Consider the following 25,734-nt stretch of genomic DNA (forward strand, 5'->3'; position numbering starts at 1 on the left):
AATTAAATAATCAAGGTTATAGGGCCTTAGACTTTAAGAGCTAAAGGGAGCCTTGGAGCTCATCTACTCGTTAGTTTATAAATGAGGCCTGGAAAATAGTGACTATTTCCTGGAAAATATGGCACTCTTGAGTATTTCTATTGGGTCTTATTTTTCAGTTATTAATTGTAAGACTGACTAGCTTGGAGGGAGCGGTAGTAACTTAATGATTATAGATTTTTTTTTATTTAAAGAAAAATATATTCCTTGCTTTCATGTACCATATAATTCAAACCAGAGTAACAAATTGTTTCCTAACTGGAGTTTTTAGAGGAACTGTTTTTGATGACAATAAGAGTATTAGTGTTTACAATATTTTATCAAACCTAAGATATCTTCACTGGTTGTAGGCCACACTGTTATTTTAATACAGCTAAAAAGAACAAATGCTGCCAATTTAGTTTTGAGACGCTGTCAATTTTATGTTATATCCTGATTTCAGAGACGTTAAAATATGAAAACAAAAGCAAATTTTAAAAATCAATGAAATGTAATATATAAGTTGTCTTTCCACAAATAGATATCAGAATCGTTTAAAAACTACCCCTACAGGGGCTTCCCTGGTGGCGCAGTGGTTGAGAGTCCGCCTGCCGATGCAGGGGACACGGATTCGTGCCCCGGTCCGGGAAGATCCCACATGCCGCGGAGTGGCTGGGCCCATGAGCCATGGCCGCTGCGCTTGCGCGTCCGGAGCCTCCGCAACGGGAGAGGCCACAGCAGTGAGAGGCCCGCATACTGGAAAAAAAAACTAACCCTACACCCTTAAATTACTGGAATATTTCTCCCTAGGACTTATTTTCACTACTTTTTGTTGTTCCGTAGGAAATAGTACAGTGATAAACGGGCTCAGAACTCAGCTTTTCATTTGAATGAGAGCGATCCTAATGTGATGAGGTTTTTACGGTGTTTTGCTAATAACATTTATCTATTTGTGTGTTCTTTTAAATTATCTTTTAGATAATTTGTCATTTTTTTCTTAGACAAAACATCTTCAAGGTAAGAAGATGTAAAAAAATTTTTTTAAATTACCTTTTATGTTAGGAAATTGAGTTGAGGGTATGAGTATTTTGCAAGACAGTATTGCTGTCTGTGAGGTGCCCCAAACTGCCTTCGTATCTGAATGAGAGATTTGTTTAAAAAAAAAAATCCAAAGTTCTACCCTCTAGAGATTCAGATTAGGAGCCCTCGTGTATAGCCTAGGAATATATATTTCTGTTAGTAACCCCAGGTATTCTGATAAAGCCAGACTGGAAACCAGTATTTGGGAGATGGCTGTTTGTACAAGTTTATATATACATATTTATTGAGGCCATTTTTATATACAATTACATGTTTAGGAACTGGCAGGCTTTAAGAGAGTGATGAGGATTGTAGGCATAGGGGTAAGGGGTGATATGAGACTTGGTTCAGATTAGTCAGGGAGTCCTAGAATTTTGAGTAGAGATCTAAAGACCAAAAGAAATGGCTGTGATGTAGAACTGGATAGGAAAGTCCAAAAATAAGAACTAGAACATATTAAAGGTGATAGGTACAAATGCAAGCCCTACTGCCAAGAGGTTATGCTCAATCTCTTCTAAAAATCACTCACTCATTTTATTCTGGGCTCTGCTATACCAATACTGTCTAACCCAGTCCCCAGCATTTTCCTTGATAGACACCCTTAGTTATTATTGAAACAAAACTTGATTCTTTTACTTGTCAATTGACCTACAGTGCTTTAGGAGTAAGATTATTCTGTGCTCCTTTAGGTATGTTTAATTGTATCATCTACATTCACTATATTGTGCTTAATGCAATGGCCATTATAGTTTCTTAAGATTTATTCTAATTGAATTGAAGAACTTCATACCTGATTTTTGTCCTTTAATTAGAACAAGAGAGTGAAATAGATCTACATAGATTCATCGTAAAATAATTTAAAACAATGAAACTTGTCAAACTTCTTAGTTGTTACATGCGAGGAAAATGAAACTCAGATTCTGACCTACAGAAATTAATAACAGAATTGGAAGTAGAACTCAGGGTTCCTGGTCTCACAGGCAGATGTGATTATATGATTTGGCTGTTACCCAGACATCTAAACTTTATATTTAAGATAAACAACTTTTCCTCATCTCTTTACAGAGAAATGAAAAAACTAAATATACCCAGGTAATCTAAAAATCTCATTCCAGTCAATAGTTTTAATGTACTCACTAGCAAAGTGTTTAAACGTAGATTCTAGTAAGTTGACTGAAGTAGTTTAAGCCAGCCATTCTTATGGATCCTAAGCATTCTTAAGTATTAGGTCTGTTTTATGTGAATAATGCTACTTCTACTTAAATATCCATACCATTAGGAATTTTTTTTTCGACTATGAATCAGGATACATTTGACATAATCTGTCTTTTGCCAGTCTCCATATTAAATTAATACAAAGTGTACTCTACTTTAAGAAAACCTATATGTAAAAATCCAGGTCTGTGTACTAAATGAATTTAATTAAAGGATGCATGCAAATTCTCCATTTTCAGACTGTTCATTGACATATTCTTCCAATTTCCAAATATTCTCCTGCCTTCAAGATAGCTTTTGATTAAAAAAATTCAATTTTAAATGGTATGTGTCTATTACATAAAGTGATATACCTTTACTATTCTTAAGTCTTCTCTAATTGAACAATGAATTAGAAGTGCTTGTTTTTAAGAAACATAAAAATAAATGCAGTCCATTAATAATGGCCTTTGTCAAAATAATTATTGTTAAATTTTGTTATGTGTTTGTTACCACAAAAGTAATTTTTATAAAAGATAGGCTACTGATGTCATAAATTATACCATATTTTAGAGAACCATGTAGTATATCTGAGAATGATAATCTAAAATAAATAATAATGGGAAATTTTCACCCACGGAATTCAGTTGCAGTCTATTTTTCAAGCCATTCTTTCTGTGAATATTTACATTTGAATATATCCTGATTCTAAAAATAATATATATTTATTGTAAAAAGAAAAAAAGATTGAAACATACGGAAGAACATAACAATGAAAATCACTCAATATTTTAAAAAAGATTGTTACTAGTCACTGAGGAGAGGCAGTAAAGCATAGTAAAGAGCTTGGTGCCCGGACTAGAATTTCTGTTCTACCATTTACTGACTGACTTGAGCAAGTTTATGAATCTCATTACTTCAGGGTATGCATCTGTAAAATAGGGTTAATAATATTACCGACCTGATAAGATTCTTATGAAGATTAAATGAGTTGATACGTGTAAAGTGTCCTGGCATATTAAGTGTTATATATTGTTTTGTTGTTAATACCGGAATATTTTTGTTCTGTTATAGCTGAGTCATTAAATTTTCAGTAAAACAAATGTAATAATAAGAGCTAGTATTTTTTTTTTTTTTTTTTTTTTTTTGTGGTATGTGGGCTTCTCATTGTTGTGGCCTCTCCCATTGTGGAGCACAGGCTCTGGACGCGCAGGCTCAACGGCCATGGCTCACGGGCCCAGCCGCTCCGCAGCATGTGGGATCTTCCCGGACCGGGGCACGAAACCGAGTCCCCTGCATCGGCAGGCGGACTCTGAACCACCGCGCCACCAGGGAAGCCCAAGAGCTAGTATTTATAAAGAATTGTTGTGCAGGGAATTCATCTGTGCTTTGCATACATTAACTTATTGATATATTTTTATGCTCATTTTACAGATGAAACTAAAAGAGAGATAAAGTGACTTGTTTATAATTATCATAATAATAGAACATATTGCATTAAATTCTTTTGGCATTCAAGGTGTGGAATGGAGTGAAGATTGGTGGGAATGGACAGACATGTAATATTTTATTAAGACTGAAGATAAATTTGCTTCACCTGTGATACGAAGTGTCTTGTGTGGAGCTAAGACTAGAACATGGGGCCTCTGAATTCTTTAGAAACTACACCAAATCCTTTAAAAAGTATCAGTCACATTGACACAGAGTCAGCTCTCAGTTACAAATGTTAGTGAGGAAGAGATACAGGACACATAATTAAATAACAGATAATTATTTTTTTCCACTTTGGAATAGCTGTACCTGATAGAAGCAGGTTTGTCTTTGTGTTGTAAGGGTGTACATAAACATTGATGTACATTTCTATAACACCTAGGCAGGTGGAAACTGGGAGAAGGAAATTAGCGATGCGTTTCATGGCAATACGGGATATTGGCCTGATGGGTAAACCACATTTGAGCTAAGATGATAATTCTGACTTAGTCCATGGAATTCTTTATAGCCAGTGACTTGAAACAGGTTTCCAACTGGAACTGTTTTTTTTCCCCTAAGTTATTTTCAAAATTTGAGACTAGGCTATAAAATCAAATTGAGAATTTTTTGTTCAAAGAGCAGAGGTGTTTTAAAAGGTAAAAATATGATGTGTTATCTTAATATCACCCACTCTAGAACTCCTTCTCATACATTCTTATTAAGCCTTCACAACTTTGCAGTGTGAAGAATACCATCCTAATTTTTTTCCCCCTTTGCAGATGAGGAAACAGGCTCAGCTGAGTTCCTTGTTAAAATTTAAAGGTTAAAAATTATGTTAAGTGACAGTTGGGACTAATACAGAGTATTTGACTCAATCTTTCCACAACGGCACTGTCTCAAAGATAAATTATCTTAATACAACTTGGCATAAAAATGATTTTGCAAATGGTAGATACCACTGTTGTACGGGATAGACATTCCTTAGAGCTAAAGATTCTAAATTCACAGAATCATAGAATCCAAAAGTCGAAGATATCCAGGAGATCATTTTGGCTTTGTTCAAATGTTTTTGATTGCAGCCCCTAGTAAGAGATATTTTACATAGCATTCCAGTACTCATGTGCATATCTGCCTGTACATATAATTGAAGCAAAAGTTTCACAGAACAGTAGGTGCCAGTACTTTGTGGAATGCATTCTGATTTTTTCCCTTATTTGGTTTTCATTAAATGGATTGGACTACCCACTAATGAATTGCAGTTGGCAGCTTGAAAAACATTGATCTAGGGCAACTGACCTGAATCATGAATTTGTGAGATTTTATTTTATTTTTTATAGACACACTAGAATGTACAAAATAGTGCTGTTACTTAAAGTAATTACTTTAGGACTGACTATAGTACACTTACTCTGATGATGTTTGCATTGCTCAAAACCATTTTAAAGATTCTAATTGGAATAGTTGCAAAAACCTGAACACCCTTAAATACGTTCTGTTTTGGCAGATTTAAAGTCACTTTAGCAAATAAGGTGGATGATTAGTCAGGCATGCTGTTAGTAAATTTCAGACATAAGACAAATTACAGTATAAATATTTCACATTAGAATACAGTGTTGATTTTATGATTAATCTCAATAACTGAGAGCAATCATTATATTATTCTATAGATACAAAAAGTATTTGGTAAAGATTTATAGTTGAAGAAATGTTGAAACTGGGGTTTGATAACTGTTAGTAAGAAGTTAAGAGTAAGGATATAGGCAAGTGTATGTCTCATCTGCTTTCAAAAAAAAGTGGATATAAAATATGTTCTAATCCATTAAAACGGTAATTTGTACCTAAGGTGCTATTAGGAGACCATAAACTGCTTCCCTAAATGTATTTTTCTTAATTGAAATTGTTTTATTTATTGTTTAATAGATATTAAGACTTAATTCTTGAGTTTCTATTCTAGTAAACATAAAGAACTACAAGTGAACAGTTTTGAAGTCAAACTTTTATAAGCCGTTGTTTCTCCTGAAATAATTTGAGTAGTTACTTAAGGCATTTTTGTTATCTTGACTTTTTTCCATGTCCTAATCTTACTGCCCAGGTTTGTTATATACATAATTAACAGAAAACCTAATTCTAATTTTCTAATTTTAATGTTAATTTCATAACAGATCAGTAGTTAGAAAGTAACCCTTTAGATTCTATGCTGGTTTTTCTTCTGTCCTATTTTTCCATTATCTGTGAGACTGAATCTTTGCCTTCACTGGCTTTTTACCAGTTTGCTTCCTGTTTCCATTTAAAATATATCAAAAACGATACCTTTTATTTGCTCCCTACCCCTACACCTTATTTTTATTTTCTTTCATCCTAATACTGGCATTCACCTTTTCACTTTATCTTTTCACTCACTAGCTAGAGATGATCGCTATGGAAAATCCTGCAGACTTGAAGAAACAGTTGTATGTGGAATTTGAAGGAGAACAAGGAGTTGATGAGGGAGGTGTTTCCAAAGAATTTTTTCAGCTGGTTGTGGAGGAAATCTTCAATCCAGATATTGGTAAATATTTTAGTGATGTGATCATGGTGTCATATCTTTTTGAATTAAGAATTTATTTACCTAGGTTTATAAATATTTTCAGTTATGAAGAGCAGCAGAAGGAGATTTTGGTATGGATTACCTAGAGTCACAGATAATGACTGAATTTGTGGACTTTGGGGATTCGTCCTGCATCACTCATTTATTCAAGTTCTTATTTAGATAACTTAAACAGATATTTTATTTTTTATTTTTTGGCCACATTGGGTCTTCGTTGCTGCGCATGGGCTTTCCTCTAGTTGGGGCGAGCGGGGGCTACTCTTTGTTGCGGTGCGCAGGCTTCTCATTACAGTGGCTTCTCTTGTTGCGGAGCATGGGCTCTAGGTGCGTGGGCTTCAGTAGTTGCAGCATGCAGGCTCAGTAGTTGTGGCACACGGGCTTAGTTGCTCCGCGGCATGTGGGATCTTCCCAGACCAGGAGTGAACCCATGTCCCCTGCATTGACAGGTGGATTTTTAACCACTGTGCCGCCAGGGAGGCCCCTGGAAGGTGGATTCTTAACCACTGGACCACCGGGGAAGTCTGACCCATAGCATTTCTGAGACAAGAGTTTCATAGAATAATGGTCTGAAGACTGTTGAGAATGTCTCACAAGTGTATCATGCTCAAAGTTTGGAAACACTGGCTGATGTCAAATTAATTTGGTTTATTTGCTACAGGATCTCTTGGGCTTAATATTGTAATGTTTTCCCAAACTTTTTGAACTCCAGAACCCTTCTTCCATCCTGTATCTAATAGTATTTGCTTCCCAGAAGAGTTTTCATTGAACACAGTTTGGGAAAAACTGATCTATAATAGTCTAAAAGTGAAGAATTTGGGTTTCACTGATAGACAAAGTAATAGACAAACTTGGCAAAGTAGAACAGGAAAAAGATAACAGCTTCTTAGGTAGTATACTATTGTGTAATTGTGATCTGATTCAATTTCTACAGTATAACTACTTGATTACTGGGTTTGCTTACTTTTAAAATTGATTGCATGACAGTTATAGGAAAAGAACTTCTCAAAAGCTACCATCATAATTGTGAAGAATGTGGCAGAGAGTACTACAGATCATTTCCCTTAAGCTTTGAGAATTGAACCGTTAAAGTCTATTGACTCTCAGTATGTACAGTGAATTGACTTTTCTGTAATTGTTCTTAGTCTACTTGCAAATGAAAATAGACATTTTGAGTTCATGACATAAATATAATAGTTAAGACTTCGTATTTTAGCTAATGTTTGTTAATCAGAAAGCTATGCCATTTTGTATGTAATTCATTCAAAGTAAACCTAGACACATAGAACCATGCCCTTTTTGAGACAGAAAATTTATGAGCTTCATAAATTTGGTAAACTTTAGCTGTAGGTTCTGATGTATCTAAAAAAGTTAAACATTAGCTATAAAGTATATTTACATTATATGCAGAAATACTTTTAAGAAAAACCATACATTAAACAGATCCACTTGATAGTAAAACAATTAAAATGATGACAATAGAAATATCAAAAAGGAATATTTTAGAAGAGCCACACTTCATGAAGCTTTTCTTCCAGGGACCTGAAAATAAATGTGCCCCAAATGGTATCTCCTTGAAAGATATTATTATCTTTCACACAGAAAGATGAGAGTAGTGACCTATGTAATTTACATTCCGATTAATTTGTTAATTTATTGCCCTTGAGACCAAGGACATGCATTTGTGATATTTCATCAAAGTTATTAATTGTAATTATTTTTAACCGTTCTGACCCTGTTAATACCATATTTATAATTAAATGAAGTTTTTAAGCACTTCAGTAGATGTTGTAACTTAGGCCTGTAAAAAAAGTTGGATGTAAACTGTGAAATTCAAGTATGAATTGGATAATTTATAAAATGTTATTTCATGAACATTAAATTGCATTAGAAAAATGTCTTAGTTTAATTCATGTTCTTATGATCAAGGGGACCTTTTAAATTTCCCTTTATATTTAACCTAAACTGCATGTGAAAATGAAGAAACATTTTTAAAACTTTTAAAAAACTTATAAATTGATTTATATGCTCTATTGATTTCTAAAGTTTGTTCTATTGGAACTTCCCCCTCTTTTCCAGACCTAATTCTTAAAATATTTTCATTCAGTTTCACAGTAGCAAGTGAAAAACATTTTAGTAAAATGAAATTGTTAATTCAATTAAAATATCATTTAACTTTTTATCTTAGATATTTCTTTAAAGGGAAGGAGATAAATCTACCTTGGTAATGGCTATTCAGATTCCTATTTTTAAATGAGTGATATCAAAAAGGTTTCCAAACTTGCGTTTAAAATAGTGAAGACCATGTGAAACTGAAAGAAGACTACAAATACAAATTACTTTTGTTTTACTTATTGACTCACAGTTAATGTGTGTATTAAATGGGTTTGATTTTGGGGCATAATCTAAGTTTATCAAGTTTACCTGAGTTTAAGTACTTGGCATCTTTGTTAGAAAGGTGCTGGATAAACTTCATGGAACCGTTGTACAGTTTGGGGAAAACACAGACTTTTACTTAATGAAATTCAAAATTGTTTTTTAAAACGGTATGTATGGATTGAATATGTTTTTATAAGTGAAACATTTTCAGAGTATGATTAGCGTTTTTTCCTTTTGCATTTATTTTTCAACGATTGAGTAGATAAAGTGTGAATGCAGATTAACTTTTCATTTGTGTTAGTAGAAGATTAGAGAACTTGAATTTAATGAACATTTTCCCTAACTTCTTAGAAAATGCCACCAAAATGCCTTATTACTTTATTTCTTTGGCTTCTTAAAAATATATGCTACCATTTGCCACAATTTATAACATTCATATGTATTTGAACTTTGTTTTCTCAAGTGCTAATGTAAGAGAAAAAATATTTCTATACGTAGTGCACATAAGCTTACATGTATAACTGTATATTTTTATATTTTATATGTATAAATATTTGTTCATCAGTCTGTAATAAAATGTGAAAGTAATGTATTTTTAAAAATCATTTCTTATAGGTATGTTCACATATGATGAATCTACAAAATTGTTTTGGTTTAATCCATCCTCTTTTGAAACTGAGGGTCAGTTCACTCTGATTGGCATAGTACTGGGTCTGGCTATTTACAATAACTGTATACTGGATGTACATTTTCCCATGGTTGTCTACAGGAAACTAATGGGGAAAAAAGGAACTTTTCTTGACCTGGGAGACTCTCACCCTGTAAGTCTTTGGTCATTTTTTCTTCTCTCTTTTAGATTTTATTTAAAAGCAAATACAGAGTTTCATTTATATAAAAATTTTAAAGCTTTCATTTGGAACCTTTGTTAATATCTATACCTAGTAAGATAAAGTTGCTTTAATCTGTCTGAAGTACCAAACACTTAAAAACTCGAAGGGGAACTTTTTTACATATTGCTGTCAGCAAGCTGGCTTTGTAAAGATTGATTCTGTAGGAAAGTGTTTTTAATTTTTTGCTCGTTTGTTTTTAATGAAATCATGAAATTGCCCAGTTAAATCAGAGCTGCGCTGAGTAAGGGGCTGGTGGCTACAGCCGCTCTTTAACCTTGAGACACACCTCTAAGGTTCTCATAAGAGCACAGTGTGAGATCCATTGCTAAGTAGCTGGTGTGGGGTTTCTCAGCAGAGAATGGGACATCACCAATGACTGACAGTCTTTCTTTAGTTTCTACATATAAACTGTTGGGGCAGGAATACTATCTATGCTTTAATTTTTATTGTTAAAGGCTTTTTGTTTTTTAATCTTTTCCCAAGAAGAGTGATACAAACTGTTGTATTTTGTAGTTCTGTGGTAGCCTTAATTTTCCATTTCTGATTGTTAGGTTCTATATCAGAGTTTAAAAGACTTACTGGAGTATGAAGGGAATGTGGAAGATGATATGATGATCACTTTCCAGATATCTCAGACGGATCTTTTTGGTAATCCAATGATGTATGATCTAAAGGAAAATGGTGATAAAATTCCAATTACAAATGAAAACAGGAAGGTAATAAATGTTTTTATGTCATCCTTGTCTTTTCTCTTTATTAACAGAATTTTAAATCATATATGCTTCTAGTTTTTAAAGGAGTATCTAATATCCATACAGAGACCCAAGAAATCAAGTAACCAAGTTATTATAAAGGAAATAACCACAGTTTCCTAAATTTTGGCTGTAAGCTGTGTGAGAGCACATGGTTGGGCATTAAGCCCCTTTTAGAGAAAGAAGGCATGCGTAGGAGGTAGTGAATGGCTCAGTGTGGCTGTGGTATAAAGCATGAAGTGGGGTGTTTCTCATATTAAGCTGTAGAGGGGAGGGAAACAGGGACCTTGTAATTAAGGTCCTTATAACCAAACAGATGATAATTGCATTTAATGTACTCACACATATATGTGCCTTAAGTATACGTCTGAAAAGTATTAAAGAATACTTTAAAGAAATCAGTTTTGTGTTTTCTGTTGACTAGAAAAGTATGCATCTGGAAACAGAGGGGAATAACCCAGAACATAACAGGGAAATTACGATATATATAAAACCTTTAGTAAGTGTGTGTTTATGTTAATATAATTTTTGATAAAATATCATATTCACTAAGTTAGGATACAAAAGTATATTTTCCATTTATGATTTGGTATAGTAGCTTGTGCATCAATTAAAACACCAATATTTTTGTTGAACTGGATACAGTAGGCAGCTCCCCAAATATTCTAGAATAGAAAACATGAGACTTCCTTGTTTGCTTATACATATCCAGTACATTGCACTTTATTAAAAATGTTAATTTTTATAAATTGATGTATAAATGGTTTAAATGTCTCTTTGTTTGCATACCTAATTGAGAGAACTTTAAAATTGTATCAACTTATTTGTGCATGGCCTTTTTACAGTTCAGTATTGACTATAATAGAGAGCTGTGAAATTGTTAAAGGTATTTTCCTTTGTGTGTGTAAAGTTTGAATTTTAAAAAATATTCTTGAATGTTTTTTCTTTGGGAAAATAAAAACAAAAAAGTTATGCAGCCCTGTAGCTCGTTGTGTTTTGTTGTACTGCATATTATAAGATGCTCTTGTGGTTAATATTTTCTGCAGGAATTTGTCAATCTCTATTCTGACTACATTCTCAATAAATCAGTAGAAAAACAGTTCAAGGCTTTTCGGAGAGGTTTTCATATGGTGACCAATGAATCTCCTTTAAAGTACTTATTCAGACCAGAGGAAATTGAATTGCTTATATGTGGAAGCCGGGTAAGAAAGCAAGGGTTTGCAAAAATATCTTCTATTGATTAATTGTTTGTAATGGTGTGGTGTAGATGTTAAGACATGTTTTCTCGAATTTGCAGAATCTAGATTTCCAAGCACTAGAAGAAACTACAGAATATGACGGTGGCTATACCAGGGACTCTGTTGTGATCAGGTAAGTGCTTAATTCTTAAAAGGAAGATTTAATTCACCAAAGGGATGTGTGCTTTATGCTTTAGACCTTTGTCTCCAGGTTTTACTTCCCAAATAAGCAAACTCACAAATTCTCAATCTATAAAATTGGAGGTATATTTGTAATATAATCAATCACCAGTTCTTATTGTTAATCTTGTGGTTTATTTCCTGACTGATGTGTTTTATGTAAGTGGCATGTTTTTTTCTGCATTGGGGGTATAAAGTATCTAATATTCCTAGTAATTCTGGTTAGAATGTGCTTACTGCCAGTTACATGATGAGGAAAATAGAACTATCACTTCCGAGTATTTCTCCTTTCTTTTGAACTCTGTGAAATGTTACTTACCTACCCTATATGAAGCATCTTTTGTGTGAAATGGTACATTCTTTGATTTAATCCTTACAACATGGCAAGGTACATACTAGAATTGTTATTGTACATCTGAAGCCTCCAAATTCTCACAGAAAGAAGCAGAGATTCCCAGTCTTAACTGCTTCCAAGCAAATGCTGTTGTCTTCTTTTCTTTACTACTGTCCAGTCCTGAGAGACATAGGCTTCTTCCTCTCCTGCTAAGGTGGGTTTAAGGGGACAAAGATGCCCTTCTGGCAGTCACTGGTGGAGTGAGGTGGGAAGGCATTCCTGGAGGTTGTCTCTGAAGGTTATTACTCTAAGACTCAAGTGTGTGAAAACCATAATGAATATCAGTTGTATCTAGAAATAAATAATATGTTATTTTATGTTCTCTTGTTTTCTTTTGTTCTGTTATTTTATTCTTCATTCTGGTTTGTGGGAGGTTACTGATATTTCCTCTATTTAGCACACCCTTGGTCATTTCTAGCAGCAGTCGTGAGCTTTTTTTACTTTTAGCAACCACGGCTCTGCTATTTACTTGAAGTTCAAAGGTGACCCATAAAAGGGTTGAGATAACATGATGAAAGGATAACCTCACTTGTGAGTATTATCACAGCAGCATCTCTGTTAGTGATATTATTGATCACAGATAGTTATGACTGTGTAGCATCTTAATGTTTCCCTTAGAATAGTTGAAGATATCTTGTGCTCCTCCTTATGGAGAAATTACTTTTTAAGTTAAGGTCTTAATTTTATTTCTATCTTTTATAATAACATAATTGCTACTTGATACATATCTTAAGATCATATGTGAATGCTTAAAAAAATTTTTTTTGAATTTTAGTTGATTTGCAGTATTGCAGTGTTGTGTTTCAGGTGTACAACATGGTGATTTTTTTTTGCAGATTATATTTCATTATAGGTTATTATAAGATTGGGTATAATTCCCTGTGCTGTACAGTAAATGCTTGTTGCTTATCTATTTTATGTATAGTAGTTTGTATCTGTTAATCCCATACTTCTAATTTGACTCCCCACCCCACCCCCCATCATTATGTAAGGTCTCTCTTTATGTCTTGTAATTTTCTTTGATCTGAATCTGATATGACTGTAACCATTCCTGGTTTTGTATTGCTTTGCTTTTTGTTTGCATGATATATCTTTTAATGTCTTTTTACTTTTCAACCTATCTATGTTGCTGAATTTGAAATGAGTTTCTTAAAAATAGCTGAGTCATGTCTGTCAATCTTTGCCTTTAATTGGTATATTTAGGCCATTTGTATTCAAGGTAATTATTGATATGTTAGGGCTCAAGTCTGCCATTTTATTTGTTTTCTGTTTCTTCTGTATGGTTCCTTGTTGATATCTTTTTGCCTTCTGTGGGATACTTAGTTATTTGAACATTTTTAAGGATTTCATGATTTTAGTGTTCTTTTTTTGTGTATGTTGCTTAGTATAGTGTTCTTCATGGTTGCTGTTGTTATTACATTGTACATATGTGGTATTGCTATCAAAATCTCTTCCTGTGAAGTATGGAAACCCCACCTTTAAATATCGTTGTCTTGAATATTACTGCTGTTACAATTTTTGTAGCAGTCATCACATATGATTTATAAAATTCATGAGGAGGATGGTAGTCTGTTGTATGTACCTGTATTTCTTCTATTTCTGTTCTTTCTTCTGTTTGCCTCAGAGTCCATCTTTTATCACTTCCTTTAGTTAGTCTTCAAAGGCAGATCTGCTAATGACAAATTCTTTTAGTTTTCCTTTGCCTGAGGGTGACTTCCCCTTTATTTCTGAAGAACAGTTTTGTTTGTGCTATTTGGGGTTTCTTAGCTTCTTAAGTCTGGGTTTGTGTCTTTTTCCAAACACAGAATGTTTTCAGGCATGATTTCTTGAAACACTTTTTCAGTACCACTCTGTTTTTCCTTTTTTTTTTTTTTTTAAATATTCCTTTATTTATTTATTTTGGCTGCACCGACTCTTAGTTGTGGCGTGCAGGATCTTCATCGTGGATGTGGGATCTTTAGTTGCGGCTTGTGAACTCTTAGTTGCGACATGCATGCGAGATCTAGTTCTCTGACCAGGGATCAAACCCAGGCCCCCTGTATTGAGAGTATGGAGTCTTACCCACTGTACCACCAGAGAAATCCCTCTTTTTCCTTTCTTTCTATGCCTCTCATGATACCAACGTTCAGTCATTCGTCATTGTTCACATGTACCTGAGGCTCTATTTATCTTTTTTCAGTCTATTTTCTCTTTTGTTCAGATTTTTATCCTTGGTCATCTTGACTCTACTGTTGAGCCCATCTCGTATTTTTCTCTTACTCTGTTTTTTAGTTCTGTAATTTCCATTTGGCTCTTTTTTATTATAACTTATAATTTTTGCTGAGAGTTTCTGATGTTTCAGTTTTGAAACACTAGAACTTGTAATTGCTTGTAGAATCATTTTTATAACGACCTCATTAAAATCTTTGTCAGTTAATTCCAGTATCTTATTCATCACAGTGTTGACATTGGTTGATTCTCTTTCTTTCATGTGATTTTCCTGGTTCTTGGTTTGACAGGTGATTTTGGATTGTATGCTGGACATTATGGCTGTTTTGTTAGGAGACCCTGGGTCCTATTACGTTTTTTACTTTAGCAGTTTAAAAAAAAGGCGTGTGTCTGAATACTGTCGTATTGTGTAGACAGACATGTTGGTTATTTCCAACCCTGTTAGGAGAAAGTCACAGTGAATCATCTTACATACGGATTATTCCATACATATGTAGAGACATCATTAAATTGGGAATTGGTGCTAAAAGTGGGATTGTTGAACCAAATGGTAGATACATATGTAATTTTGTTAAATACTGCCAAATTCTCCTTCACAGAAATTGTGACATTTTGCACTCCCACCAGTAATATATGAGTATCTCATTTCTTACAATTTTCCCAAACCCATTGTGTTGTTAAACTCAGCTGTTTACCTGTCTGTTAGTTGAGAAATGACATTTCAGTGTAGTTATAATTTGTGGTTTTCTCATTATGAATGAGGGAGGTTGGGCATCTTTTCTTATATTTAAGAGCTATTAGTAATTTTTATAGTTCTGCTCATTTTGCTGCTCAGTCATTTTGATTTTTAGAAACTTTATATTTGTATTAGGGACATCAGCACTTGAATAAATTGGCAGATATTTTTACCTCGTTTGTCTTTTGACTTTGCTTACAGGGGTGTTTTGCAAATGAAAACTATTATGTTTATGCAGTTAAATACTTTGTATTTCTTTAGTTTTTTTTAAATACTTTTTATTTTTGCTCTTCTGTTTCTGACCTCCTATGTCCATAGTAGAAATTTTAGTCATATTGTTTCTCCTTTAGTCACCACATAAATTAGCTTTATTTCCAAGTATATTTTGCATATTTCTTGAGTATTTTAGAGACTTCTAATTTCTATTTCAGATTTGTCCATCTCTCACTGAGTTCCATGTGTGTTTATGTGGCCCAGTGCCTTCTACCTGACTAGGGCCAATTTTTGTCAGCTGCTTTCATCCCTTTACAACCAGAAGCTACTTTTAGGGGACACCTCTGCTTTCCAGGGTGCCCCCTATCCCTTTCAGGCATGATGTCTTCCTGAGACTGCCATATTTGGTCCAAGATACTTTCCTCTTGCCAGTGCTCTTACCTGCCCTTAGTAGTTCACTCTTGGGGTGGGGCTCTGCCCTTTTGGGGTGAACCCTAGCCCATGTAATTCTGCACACCCCATTCTTCCACATAGCTCCTGCTGGACTCTGCTGGTGTGGACTCAGGTGTATATAAACTCCAGTTTACATGTCAGTTTGAGTTTTCCACTCTGTTTTTCTAGTTAACTTAGGCATAGATTATGGGTGTTTTTATTGGAATTTGTCTCCTTTATGTACTGGATAGGTTTTAGAAGATGTGAGTGGGATGCAATCCATACAGCTACCACTTTAATGTAGAAACACAAAAGCTTCTTTTTTTCATTTTCAGTTTTCTAAATAGTTGCATTCTTAGTTCACAGTTTTAATGTAGAACATAACACTTATAGGAAAAGAAGAATTTTGCTCAGTAAGTGTTTTCATTATATAAACTGACAGTAGTAACCCTAATATTTTAAGTTCTAATTTTTTAGAAGGAACCAAAAAAACAGCTAAACTTTTCACAGTGACCACTGCTGGTCTGCTGTTTCCTTCAGGGTTTGTCTCCTCTACTCAAGGGCACCCGTTGGTCTGCCTCTTCAGGTGTGGCTGATTCAGTATGGCTTTAGAACACTCCTGAAGGGTGAGGAAGCTTTTCTGCCCTGACAAAGGGCTCTGGGTTACAGCAGACTTGCTTTTTCTTGCCAGCCACCCAAAAGGAATGACCTAAACTGTGGTATGATTTCTCTCCTTCCTGAGAGATGTGCCTATCCATGTCCAATTTCCTCTTGTGTAGTTTTTTTTAAATTCTTTTCTCTAGGTGAATGGGGGGTTTGCAAGAACTGAAGGGTGGGGAGGATATTAGAGTGTCAGGGAAGGGAAGTGGAGAGAGCCAAGAATTCTAATAAAGCTGCTAAGCTATGTTAGAAATAATGGCATTGCACCAACAAAAATACTAGCATTTTGGTAATAGAAATTGTATTCTAGAATACTAGAATATCAAAAACTAGAATTGTAATTATGGATGTAGGAAGTATGACATTCTCTGCCAAGTTTCTGGAAAGAACTTTCAAATAAATATTAAAATGCATTCTTCAGAAAACTAGAGCTTATCGATGAATTCGGTAAAGTTGCAGAATACAAAATTAATATACAGAGATCTCTTGCATTTCTATACACTAACAATGAAAGATCAGAAAGGGAAATTAAGGAAACAATCCCATTTACCATCGCATCAAAAAGAATAAAATACCTAGGAATAAACCTACCTAAGGAGAAAAAAGACCTGTGCTCCGAAAACTATAGGATGCTGATGAAAGAAATCGAAGACGACACAAACAGATGGAAAGATATACCATGTTCTTGGATTGAAAGATTCGGTATTGTCAAAATGACTATACTACCCAGGGTAACCTACAGATAATCCAATTCCTATCAAATTATCAATGGCATTTTCTAGAACAAAATCTTTAAAATTTGTACAGAAACAGGAAAGACCCCAAATAGCCACAGCAATCCTGAGAAAGAAAAATGGAGCTGGAGGAATCAGGTTCCCTGACTTCAGACTATACTACAAAGCTACAGTAATCAAAATAGTTTGGTATTGGCACAAAAATAGAAATATAGATCAATGGAACAGGATAGAAAGCTCAAATACAAACCCATACACCTATGGTTAATTAATCTATGACAGAGGAGGCAAGAATATACAGTGGAGAAAAGACAGTCTCTTTAGTAAGTGGTGCTGGGAAAACTGGACAGCTATATGGAAAAGAATGAAATTAGAACATTCTCTAACACTGTACACAAAAATAAATTCAAAATGGATTAAAGACCTAAATGTAAGACTATACTATAAAACTCTTAGAGGAAAACATAGGCAGAAAACTCTGTGACATAAATTGCAGAAATATCTTTCTGAAATAATGAAAATAAAAACAAACAAATGGGACCTAATGAAACGTAAAAGCTTTTTGCACAGCAAATGAAACCATAAACAAAACAAAAAGACAACCCACAGAATGGGAGAATATATTTGCAAACGAAGTGACCAACAAGGGATTAATCTCCAAAATATGCAAACAGCTCATGCAGCTGAATATCAAAAAACAAGCTAATCAGAAAATGGGCAGAAGATCTAAATAGACATTCCTTCGAAGAAGACATACAGATGACCAAAAAGCACATGAAAAAATGCTCAACATCGCTAATTATTAGAGAAATGCAAATAGAAACTGCAATGAGGTATCACCTCACACCGGTCAGAATGGCCATCATCAAAAAATCTACAAAAAATAAGTGCTGGAGAGGGTGTGGAGAAAAGGGAATCCTTCCACACTGTTGGTAGGAATGTAAATTGATATAGCCACTATGGAACACAGTATGGAAGTTCCTTAAAAATTAAAAATAGAGGTACCATATGATCCAGCAATCCCACTCCTGGGCATATATCTGGAGAAAAGGATAATTCAAAAGGATACGTGCACCCCAGTGTTCATTGCACTATTTACGATAGCCAAGATGTGGAAGCAACCTAAATGTTCATCAGCAAAGGAATGGATAAAGAAGATATGGTACATATGTACAATGGATATTACTTAGCCATAAAAAAGAATGAAATAATGCCATTTGCAGCAACATGGGTGGACCTGTAGATGATCATACTAAGTGAGGTAAATCAGATAGAGAAAGACAAATACCATATGATATCACTTATATGTGGAATCTAAAAAAAAATGATACAAGTGCACTTATTTACAAAACAGAAACAGACTCAGACTTCTAAAACCAACTTAATGGTTACCAAAGGGGACAGGTGGGAGGAGGGATAAATTAGGAGTTTGGGATTAACATATACACACTACTGTATATAAAATAGATAATCAACAAGGACCTACTCTGTAGCACAGGGAATTCAGTATTTTGTAATAACCTATATGGAAAAGAATCTGAAAAAGAATGGATATATGTATAACTGAATCACTTTGCTGTACACCTGAAACTAACACAATATTGTAAATCAACTATACTCCAATATAAAATAAAAATTAAATTTAAAAAATGCATTCTTTCACCAATTAAAAATGTTTTTAATTGTTTTCCAAAATCTTAAAAATTTTTATCTGAGAAGTAGTGTGTATGTTAAATTTATGGATTATTCAAATAAGCATGCCAGGATTGCTCTTAATTTGCTTGCATTTTGTTTTTAGAGTAAGTTTAACAAGCATCATTATAACATGACTTTTATCACATAGGTTTTAGGAATGCCAGGGATTAAATTATTCTCTTAAAATAACTGCAGATGACAGATATATCAGGATAATACCCCATCTCCCCTTCCCCAGCACACACTATTGATATTGATTATATAATAATTATATACTTTTTTATTAGTACTTTTAGGTGTGTGGGTTGTTTTTATTTTTTTCTTTTCCTTTTCTTTTGTCTCTTATCTGTATCACCTTCTCCCCCAAAGTTGTGTAAGATATGAGCAGACAAAGAAAATAAAGGAGGGGTAAATACAATGTATACACACATGCACACACATTGACAAAGAAAATAAAGAAGGAGGGGTAAATAAAATACACACACACACACATCCGGAGTTAAGTTTTCACAGTACACACATTTTGTCTTTTGTTTGTTACTGATTATATATTTACAGTTTACATAATTATTTCCTTTTGTTGGACACTTAGGTTTACCAGTTATTGCTGTTGTAGATAATGTAGTGATGAACAAAAGCTTTTATATTTTTAAAAACTGTTTCCGTAAGATAAATTTGCGTAGTGGAATTCCTAGGTCCTAGATGAACAGAAAAGAATCTTCAGGGTACTTGATACTAACTTCCAGGTTATCTCCTATTATGGTTTTAATGCAAATCATAAACTTACATTAGTGCTCGTTATAATGAATGCCAAACTAAAATCAGTATTTTATATTTTCTTATTAGGGAGTTCTGGGAAATCGTTCATTCATTTACAGATGAGCAGAAAAGACTCTTCTTGCAGTTTACAACGGGCACAGACAGGGCACCTGTGGGCGGACTAGGAAAATTAAAGATGATTATAGCCAAAAATGGCCCAGACACAGAAAGGTAATTATTAAATTGTGACTGTATACTGAAAACCTTGCATTCCACATTACACATGTGTGACGTATCCATAAGCTTCTGAGCACTTTTGCAATTTTATATAGAAATCTCCAAATCACATGAAACATTAGTTCAGAGAATATTTTGCTGTTAATGTTTGAGAAAATTTTTAAACACTGGCCAGGTTAAAAATTATTATGGAGTTCACTTGATTTGAAATTTTTAAAATTGGTGTGATTAGTTTTTGGTTGAGAATTTTTTAATTGGAAGCCATATTATGTCATCTGTTTAGAATAGTAAAGTTGAGGCTCAGGAGATTGTCTATTCAGCCCTATATTATGCTAGAATGATGAATTTCATAGTCCTTACGTTGTGTTTCCTCTCCGTCGTGTAAGTTAACATTTGGTGCATAGTGACCGTATGTGAGCAGTAGTATATTTAATAGCTTGAATGTATAGAAACATTTCTATTAGTTTTCTACATTATTTGATATTATTTGGTATTATCTGTATTATTTGGTATTAATGTAAGTTTATTGGTTATCAAATCAATTACATAGTCATACAAGAATATTTCTAATAAGCATTAAAGAGCCCAGACTTTGAAATTTTGGAAACGAGGTTTGAATATATTACCTCCACCTTTGAGTAAGTTACTTAACTTCTCAGTGACTTCAACTCTACAGTGGGGAAACTGACACCCAGTCTGTAGGTTTATTGTAAGAAAATTTAGTTAAATGAGCTCTCAGGGTTAAGTACCTAAAACAATATCTGGTATGTAGTAATAATTTTGTGGATGCAATATGTTATCATCAACCATCATCATTATTAGCATTGAGTAATTTATGCGATAGAGACAAACTGCAGTTTGGTAGTTGTATGGCAAGAGCAGAAAGATTATCCATGACTTGTATTAGTGTATAGTCTGCATTGCAAACCATCTCAACATATATACCATCTAAAGTAGGATCATTTAATACTGAGCGTATTTCCCATGACTTATTTTCCTATTTTTCCCCTTTCTCTCTATATAGGTTACCTACATCTCATACTTGCTTTAATGTCCTTTTACTTCCGGAATATTCAAGCAAAGAAAAACTTAAAGAGAGATTGTTGAAGGCCATCACTTATGCCAAAGGATTTGGCATGCTGTAAAAAACAAAAAAAAAGGGGGGGGGGAGAAAAAAATTTAAAATTTTAATAAATATAACAAGAGGGATAAAATTGGTGGTGATAGTGACCCAGTACAAAAAGGCTGTAAAATAGTGAACCACAGTAGTCACCTATGTCTGTGCCTCCCTTCTTTATTGGGGATATGTGGGCTGGAACAGCAGATTTCAGCTACTTATATGAACAAATCCTTTATTATTATTATTATTTTATTTTATTTTTTTGCGTGAAAGTGTTACTTTTTCTTTCACTTGTATGTACAGAGAGGTTTTTCTGAATATTTATTTTAAGGGTTAAATCACTTTTGCTTGTGTTTATTACTGCTTGAGGTTGAGCCTTTTTGCATATTTAAAAAATATATACCAACAAACTACTCTCCCAAGGAAAATATTGCCACCATTTGTAGACCATGTAACCTTCAAGTATGTGCTATTTTTTTTGTCCCTGTATCTAACTCAAATCAGGAGCTGTATTTTTTTTTTAAACAATTTGCTTTTGAAACTTGAAGTCTTGAAAACAGTGTGATGCAGTTGCTGCTGTTCTAGTCCCCAAAGAGTTTTCTGTGCAAAATCTTAAAATCAATAAAGATGGAAGGGAGAACTTGGAATGTTTAACTGCAGCCCTCAGAACTTTACTTTAGTAACAGCACAACGAATTAAAAACAACTCATGCCACAGTATGTCGTCTTCATGTGTCTTGCAATGAACTGTTTCAGTAGCCAATCCTCTTTCTTAGTATATGGAAGGACAGGGATTTGTTGTTGTCGTCACTGTTGTTGTTGTTGTTGTTGTTTTAAGTTTACTGGGGAAAAGTGCATTTGGCCAAAAGAAATGGTAGTCAAACCCTTTGCAAGAAAGGTAGGAAGTTTGTTGTTTATTATAAACATAAAGCATGTGAAAGTGCACTTAAAATAAATTTTTTATTAATTGCTTATTACCCGCATTTTAAATAGACAATCCAAAGTCTTCCCTTCATGTTGCCATCATCTTATCTAATCAGCCATTTTATCAAGGCACATGATCAGTGTTGGAACATAATGGAAAGGATGGCTACTGTGCCTTGTTTTACCTAATCATACAGTAAGCAGAGACCTGGAAGTGAATGGAACTATTACTCTTTAGTCCTATTTACATTGTCTATCCCCAAAGATTAAAGTTTATTTCAAAAAGTAAGTGTTAAATAATACTTTCATGTACTATGGAAAAGTACAGGTTGGTTTAAATTACTGGACATTCAGAAGTAAGTAGTTTCTTCCCCTTTCTAGTCTTCTGTGTCTGTGTTGTTAATTTCTTTTATTGCAATATAAAATAAAAGGATTATGTATTTTTAACTGAGAAGAGACATATTGATATATCCTTTTACTACAAGTTACAGCTAATGTGCTGAGCTTGTGCCTCGATGATTGTTTTAACTGACTATGACAGATCAATTTGATGATTTGTTTGAAATTGGCAGGAAAAATACAGCTTTCAAATCATTGGAGGGGGAAAGAGGATGTCTTTAAGAATTATTTTAATTCTTTTAGTAATTGAGACTTAACTGTTATGTACCATAATGCTAAATAAAAGTGACATTTTTCACCATAATTTAGTGGAAAAAGAAGACGTTGCTTTCCATATTGTGATAAAGTAACATGGGGTTTTTCTGGGCCAGCCTTTAGAACACTGTTAAGGTATGTACACTGCCTTGATGCAAGGGACCCTCATGCTACTACAGTCACCTTAAAAGGCCTCTCTCTCATTCTTGTGCTTCTTGTGTATAATGAAAGTGAGAATAAGAGAAATCAAATACTCTGGGGGCGTTTTGTATAATAAATTCATGAAGAAATTTGTGTTCTTTGGTTCTCAAGTTTTATTATCACTACAGTATTGAAGTTCTACAGTTGTAATAATATCTGTGTGAAGTTTTTGAATAGTAATTGAGTATAGGTTATCAGACATAGAATTCACATCAAATAGACTTTTAACAAACAGTTGAAAATAAACCTACCCTTGAAAATATTTTAAGAGAAAAATTCATTGGTTGTCTAGACTAATTGCTCTCACTTGCTTAGTAACTAATTATCCTGGGCATGTTACCACTTCTTTTTATCATTGCCTCCTTTTCACTACTGTTTACAAAATGTCACGGAACAATATCTTTAGGAAGAGGAAAAAAAATAGAAATTTTAACTGTAGTAGATATCTACCCCAGATGTCATGTTATAAAGTACTCTTTTGCCTGGATCAGCAGGAAGCTCTGGAGGAAATAAAAAACCATAAACTAAAGTAATTGGTTTTCCAAATAAAATACAAATTTTCTCTTATATATCATTGTTACTCAGTATTTCAAACATACAATAAAAACACGGCCTGTAGCCAAACTTTTCTGGAGCCTGGCCGCTTCAGCAAATTGAGTTGGATTTCCTCCCCTATATACTTTCCTGGGCTGTGCTTAGTTGTGTGATTAAAAAAAAAACACGGCCTGTAGCCAAACTTTTCTGGAGCCCGGCTGCTTCAGCAAATTGAGTTGGATTTCCTCCCCTATATACTTTCCTGGGCTGTGCTTAGTTTTGTGATAAAATCCAATGACAACTTCCCTAGCTTTATTTTGGGATACATACCTAAGCAGGGAGATACACGAAATGAGGCTTCAAACAGAACTTGCTGATGGTATTCATTTCCCCATTGGCACAGGTCCATCTTATTAGAAAAGACATGATTGTAACCTGGCAACATGACTCCCTGTTCCCATAATACCATGACTGTGCTGGGATTTCAGGCCCCTTTAAGGGGTTTTCTCAAGAATTTCATTCAAACTGTCATTGGAAGGAGTGTCTTCCCAAGGCTGCTCTCTGTAGTCATGCTCCCCTTACCTGTTTACCTTAAATTTCTTTTTTGACCTTCCACTGGCTTCTAAGGACCATCTTTACCCTCCCTACCCCTTCCCTGAGCCGCCAGAGAATTCAAAGCACAGCTTCCTCTGGCTCTCTCTCTTGTTGTCTTTTACCCACAGTGTTAGTGTATAATTTCCTGGGGAGGCTAGAGAGTGTTACTAGTGCAGAGTCTCGAGACTTTTTCTTTTCCCCTATTCAAATCCAGTAGTTGACTTTTGTTAACCACTGTAGGAAGATTTTGGTGCAGATGTGTCCCTGTGAGAAATGCTGCTAAACTATTGCTGTGCCACTAAAAATGCTTTCCTGAAAGATACTCATAGCCTCCTACTTGCCAGTGAGAACTCCAGTAACCTTGGCAGCACCCTGAACTTGGTTCATCTGCTACTGTCCTTTTTTCAGTTGGATGGATACTACTATAATTGTAAAGTTCTGGTCTGTACCTGCCCAATTCTGTCTGTTATTCCTCCACCACTCAAAAAGATTCTTCCTCAAATCCATGTCTTCTGCTCAGTCTCTATCCCCAGAATATCTTTCTGGTACCTCAAAATCAATGCACTTAAAAATGAAACTCTTATGTCTGTACCTACCATTTATTGTTTCTTCCTTAAAAGCATCATTTTCAACTCAGAATCCCTCATCCCTCAGTTATCACTGCTTGTATCATTTCTTTCCCCCTCCATCCTTCAACATACTTCGTTTCAGCCCCTGATCCTCTGACTCACCTGGATGCTGTTAGTAGCTTCCTAACTCATCTGCCTGACTAACGTCCTCTTGCATTCTTTTTTGTTCTGCCAAAACACAATTTTGCTAATTTAAATATCCTTTCCTTCAAAACTTGTTCCCCTTTGAATAAATCTGCAAGCCTGCATCCAAAACCCTCCATAGGCTCAGCCCCACCTGCTTTTCCAATTTTACCATCAGTTACAGGCATGTCTCCCTGCGTCCCCACCCACATCTTATTTACCATCAGTTACAGGCATGTCTCCCTGCATCCCCACCCACATCTTAGCACGCTGTGCTTAATTATTTCATATTTCTCAAGTAACCTTGAAGGCCAAAATTTTAAAAGCGCCTCACGCATAAAGACTTCATCAACCCCCAGAGTGCCTCTGTAACCTAACAGCACCCCAAACTTCCATGGTAGTACATGCATGGTTGGGCACATCGAACAGTGAGGAATCACTGGGATTTTTCTTTTTTTCCCATAATCATTACCTGATGTGGGCAGATTCATGGGGAAGATTGTTTATCTTTGTGCCTCTGCCATGTAGTAGTTGCATAATAACTTTGTTAAAGGATTAGCTCTATTTTTCCACTAGCTTGTCAATCACTACCTGATGAATGATTGAAAATGACTCAGCGTGCCATAGAATGTTCAATGAAGCTTCTCTTTTTTCCACTAAAGATGGCCTCAGTCTCCTCCCTCCTCCCCCAAAAAGGTTTTTATTTTAAATATTTGAATATTTAGTGGCTAAAGAACTTGCTCTTGGAGGAAGTGGCTCCCCAGAATAACCGGCTCTGTCATTTCAGCCTGTGAAACTGTAGGTTACTAAGAGGGGAAGGATGAAAAGAACAAAGTCCTTGAAGGCAAGATTTTCCTGCTTTATGGATGTGCTCTGGCAACCAGGAGCCTCTGTGCAGCCAGCCTCTGTGGCTACACTCCTCTCCCAGTGGAGATGGGAGCGGGTGTCTTACACCATCCTGCTGTTGCCAAACCCTCACATCAAGGAGCTATTCTTTGCTAAATACTGTGTTTTTTATACTAAATGAAGCACTCACCATGATGAATACCTGTTTTGCCAGAACCTTATAACCATTGCTACAAATTGACCCTTAAATCAGGATT

At 34.7% G+C, this 25,734-nt stretch overlaps 1 protein-coding gene across 3 annotated transcripts in view; it reads left to right on the plus strand.

The window, feature by feature from the left end:
• UBE3A (ubiquitin protein ligase E3A) overlaps positions 1 to 23,538 on the plus strand; it is a 92,632-nt gene extending 69,094 nt beyond the window's left edge. For 2 of the 3 annotated variants that reach the window (XM_029237095.1, XM_029237094.1), the window contains exons 6-12: positions 6,166 to 6,310; positions 9,341 to 9,546; positions 10,167 to 10,331; positions 11,414 to 11,569; positions 11,665 to 11,738; positions 19,704 to 19,847; positions 20,878 to 21,031. In XM_029237095.1, the coding sequence (XP_029092928.1) occupies positions 6,166 to 6,310; positions 9,341 to 9,546; positions 10,167 to 10,331; positions 11,414 to 11,569; positions 11,665 to 11,738; positions 19,704 to 19,847; positions 20,878 to 20,998 (1,011 nt within the window). In that variant the 3' untranslated portion in view covers positions 20,999 to 21,031. Of the gene's footprint in view, positions 1 to 6,165; positions 6,311 to 9,340; positions 9,547 to 10,166; positions 10,332 to 11,413; positions 11,570 to 11,664; positions 11,739 to 19,703; positions 19,848 to 20,877 lie in introns of all 3 variants that reach the window. The other variant, XM_029237093.1, reaches the window with a different exon arrangement.
• The last annotated feature ends 2,196 nt before the right edge of the window (positions 23,539 to 25,734 follow it).

Source organism: Monodon monoceros, unplaced genomic scaffold (genome assembly GCF_005190385.1).
Source record: "Monodon monoceros isolate NGI ecotype Baffin Bay Population unplaced genomic scaffold, NGI_Narwhal_1 Super_Scaffold_21, whole genome shotgun sequence".
NCBI lineage: Eukaryota > Metazoa > Chordata > Mammalia > Artiodactyla > Monodontidae > Monodon > Monodon monoceros.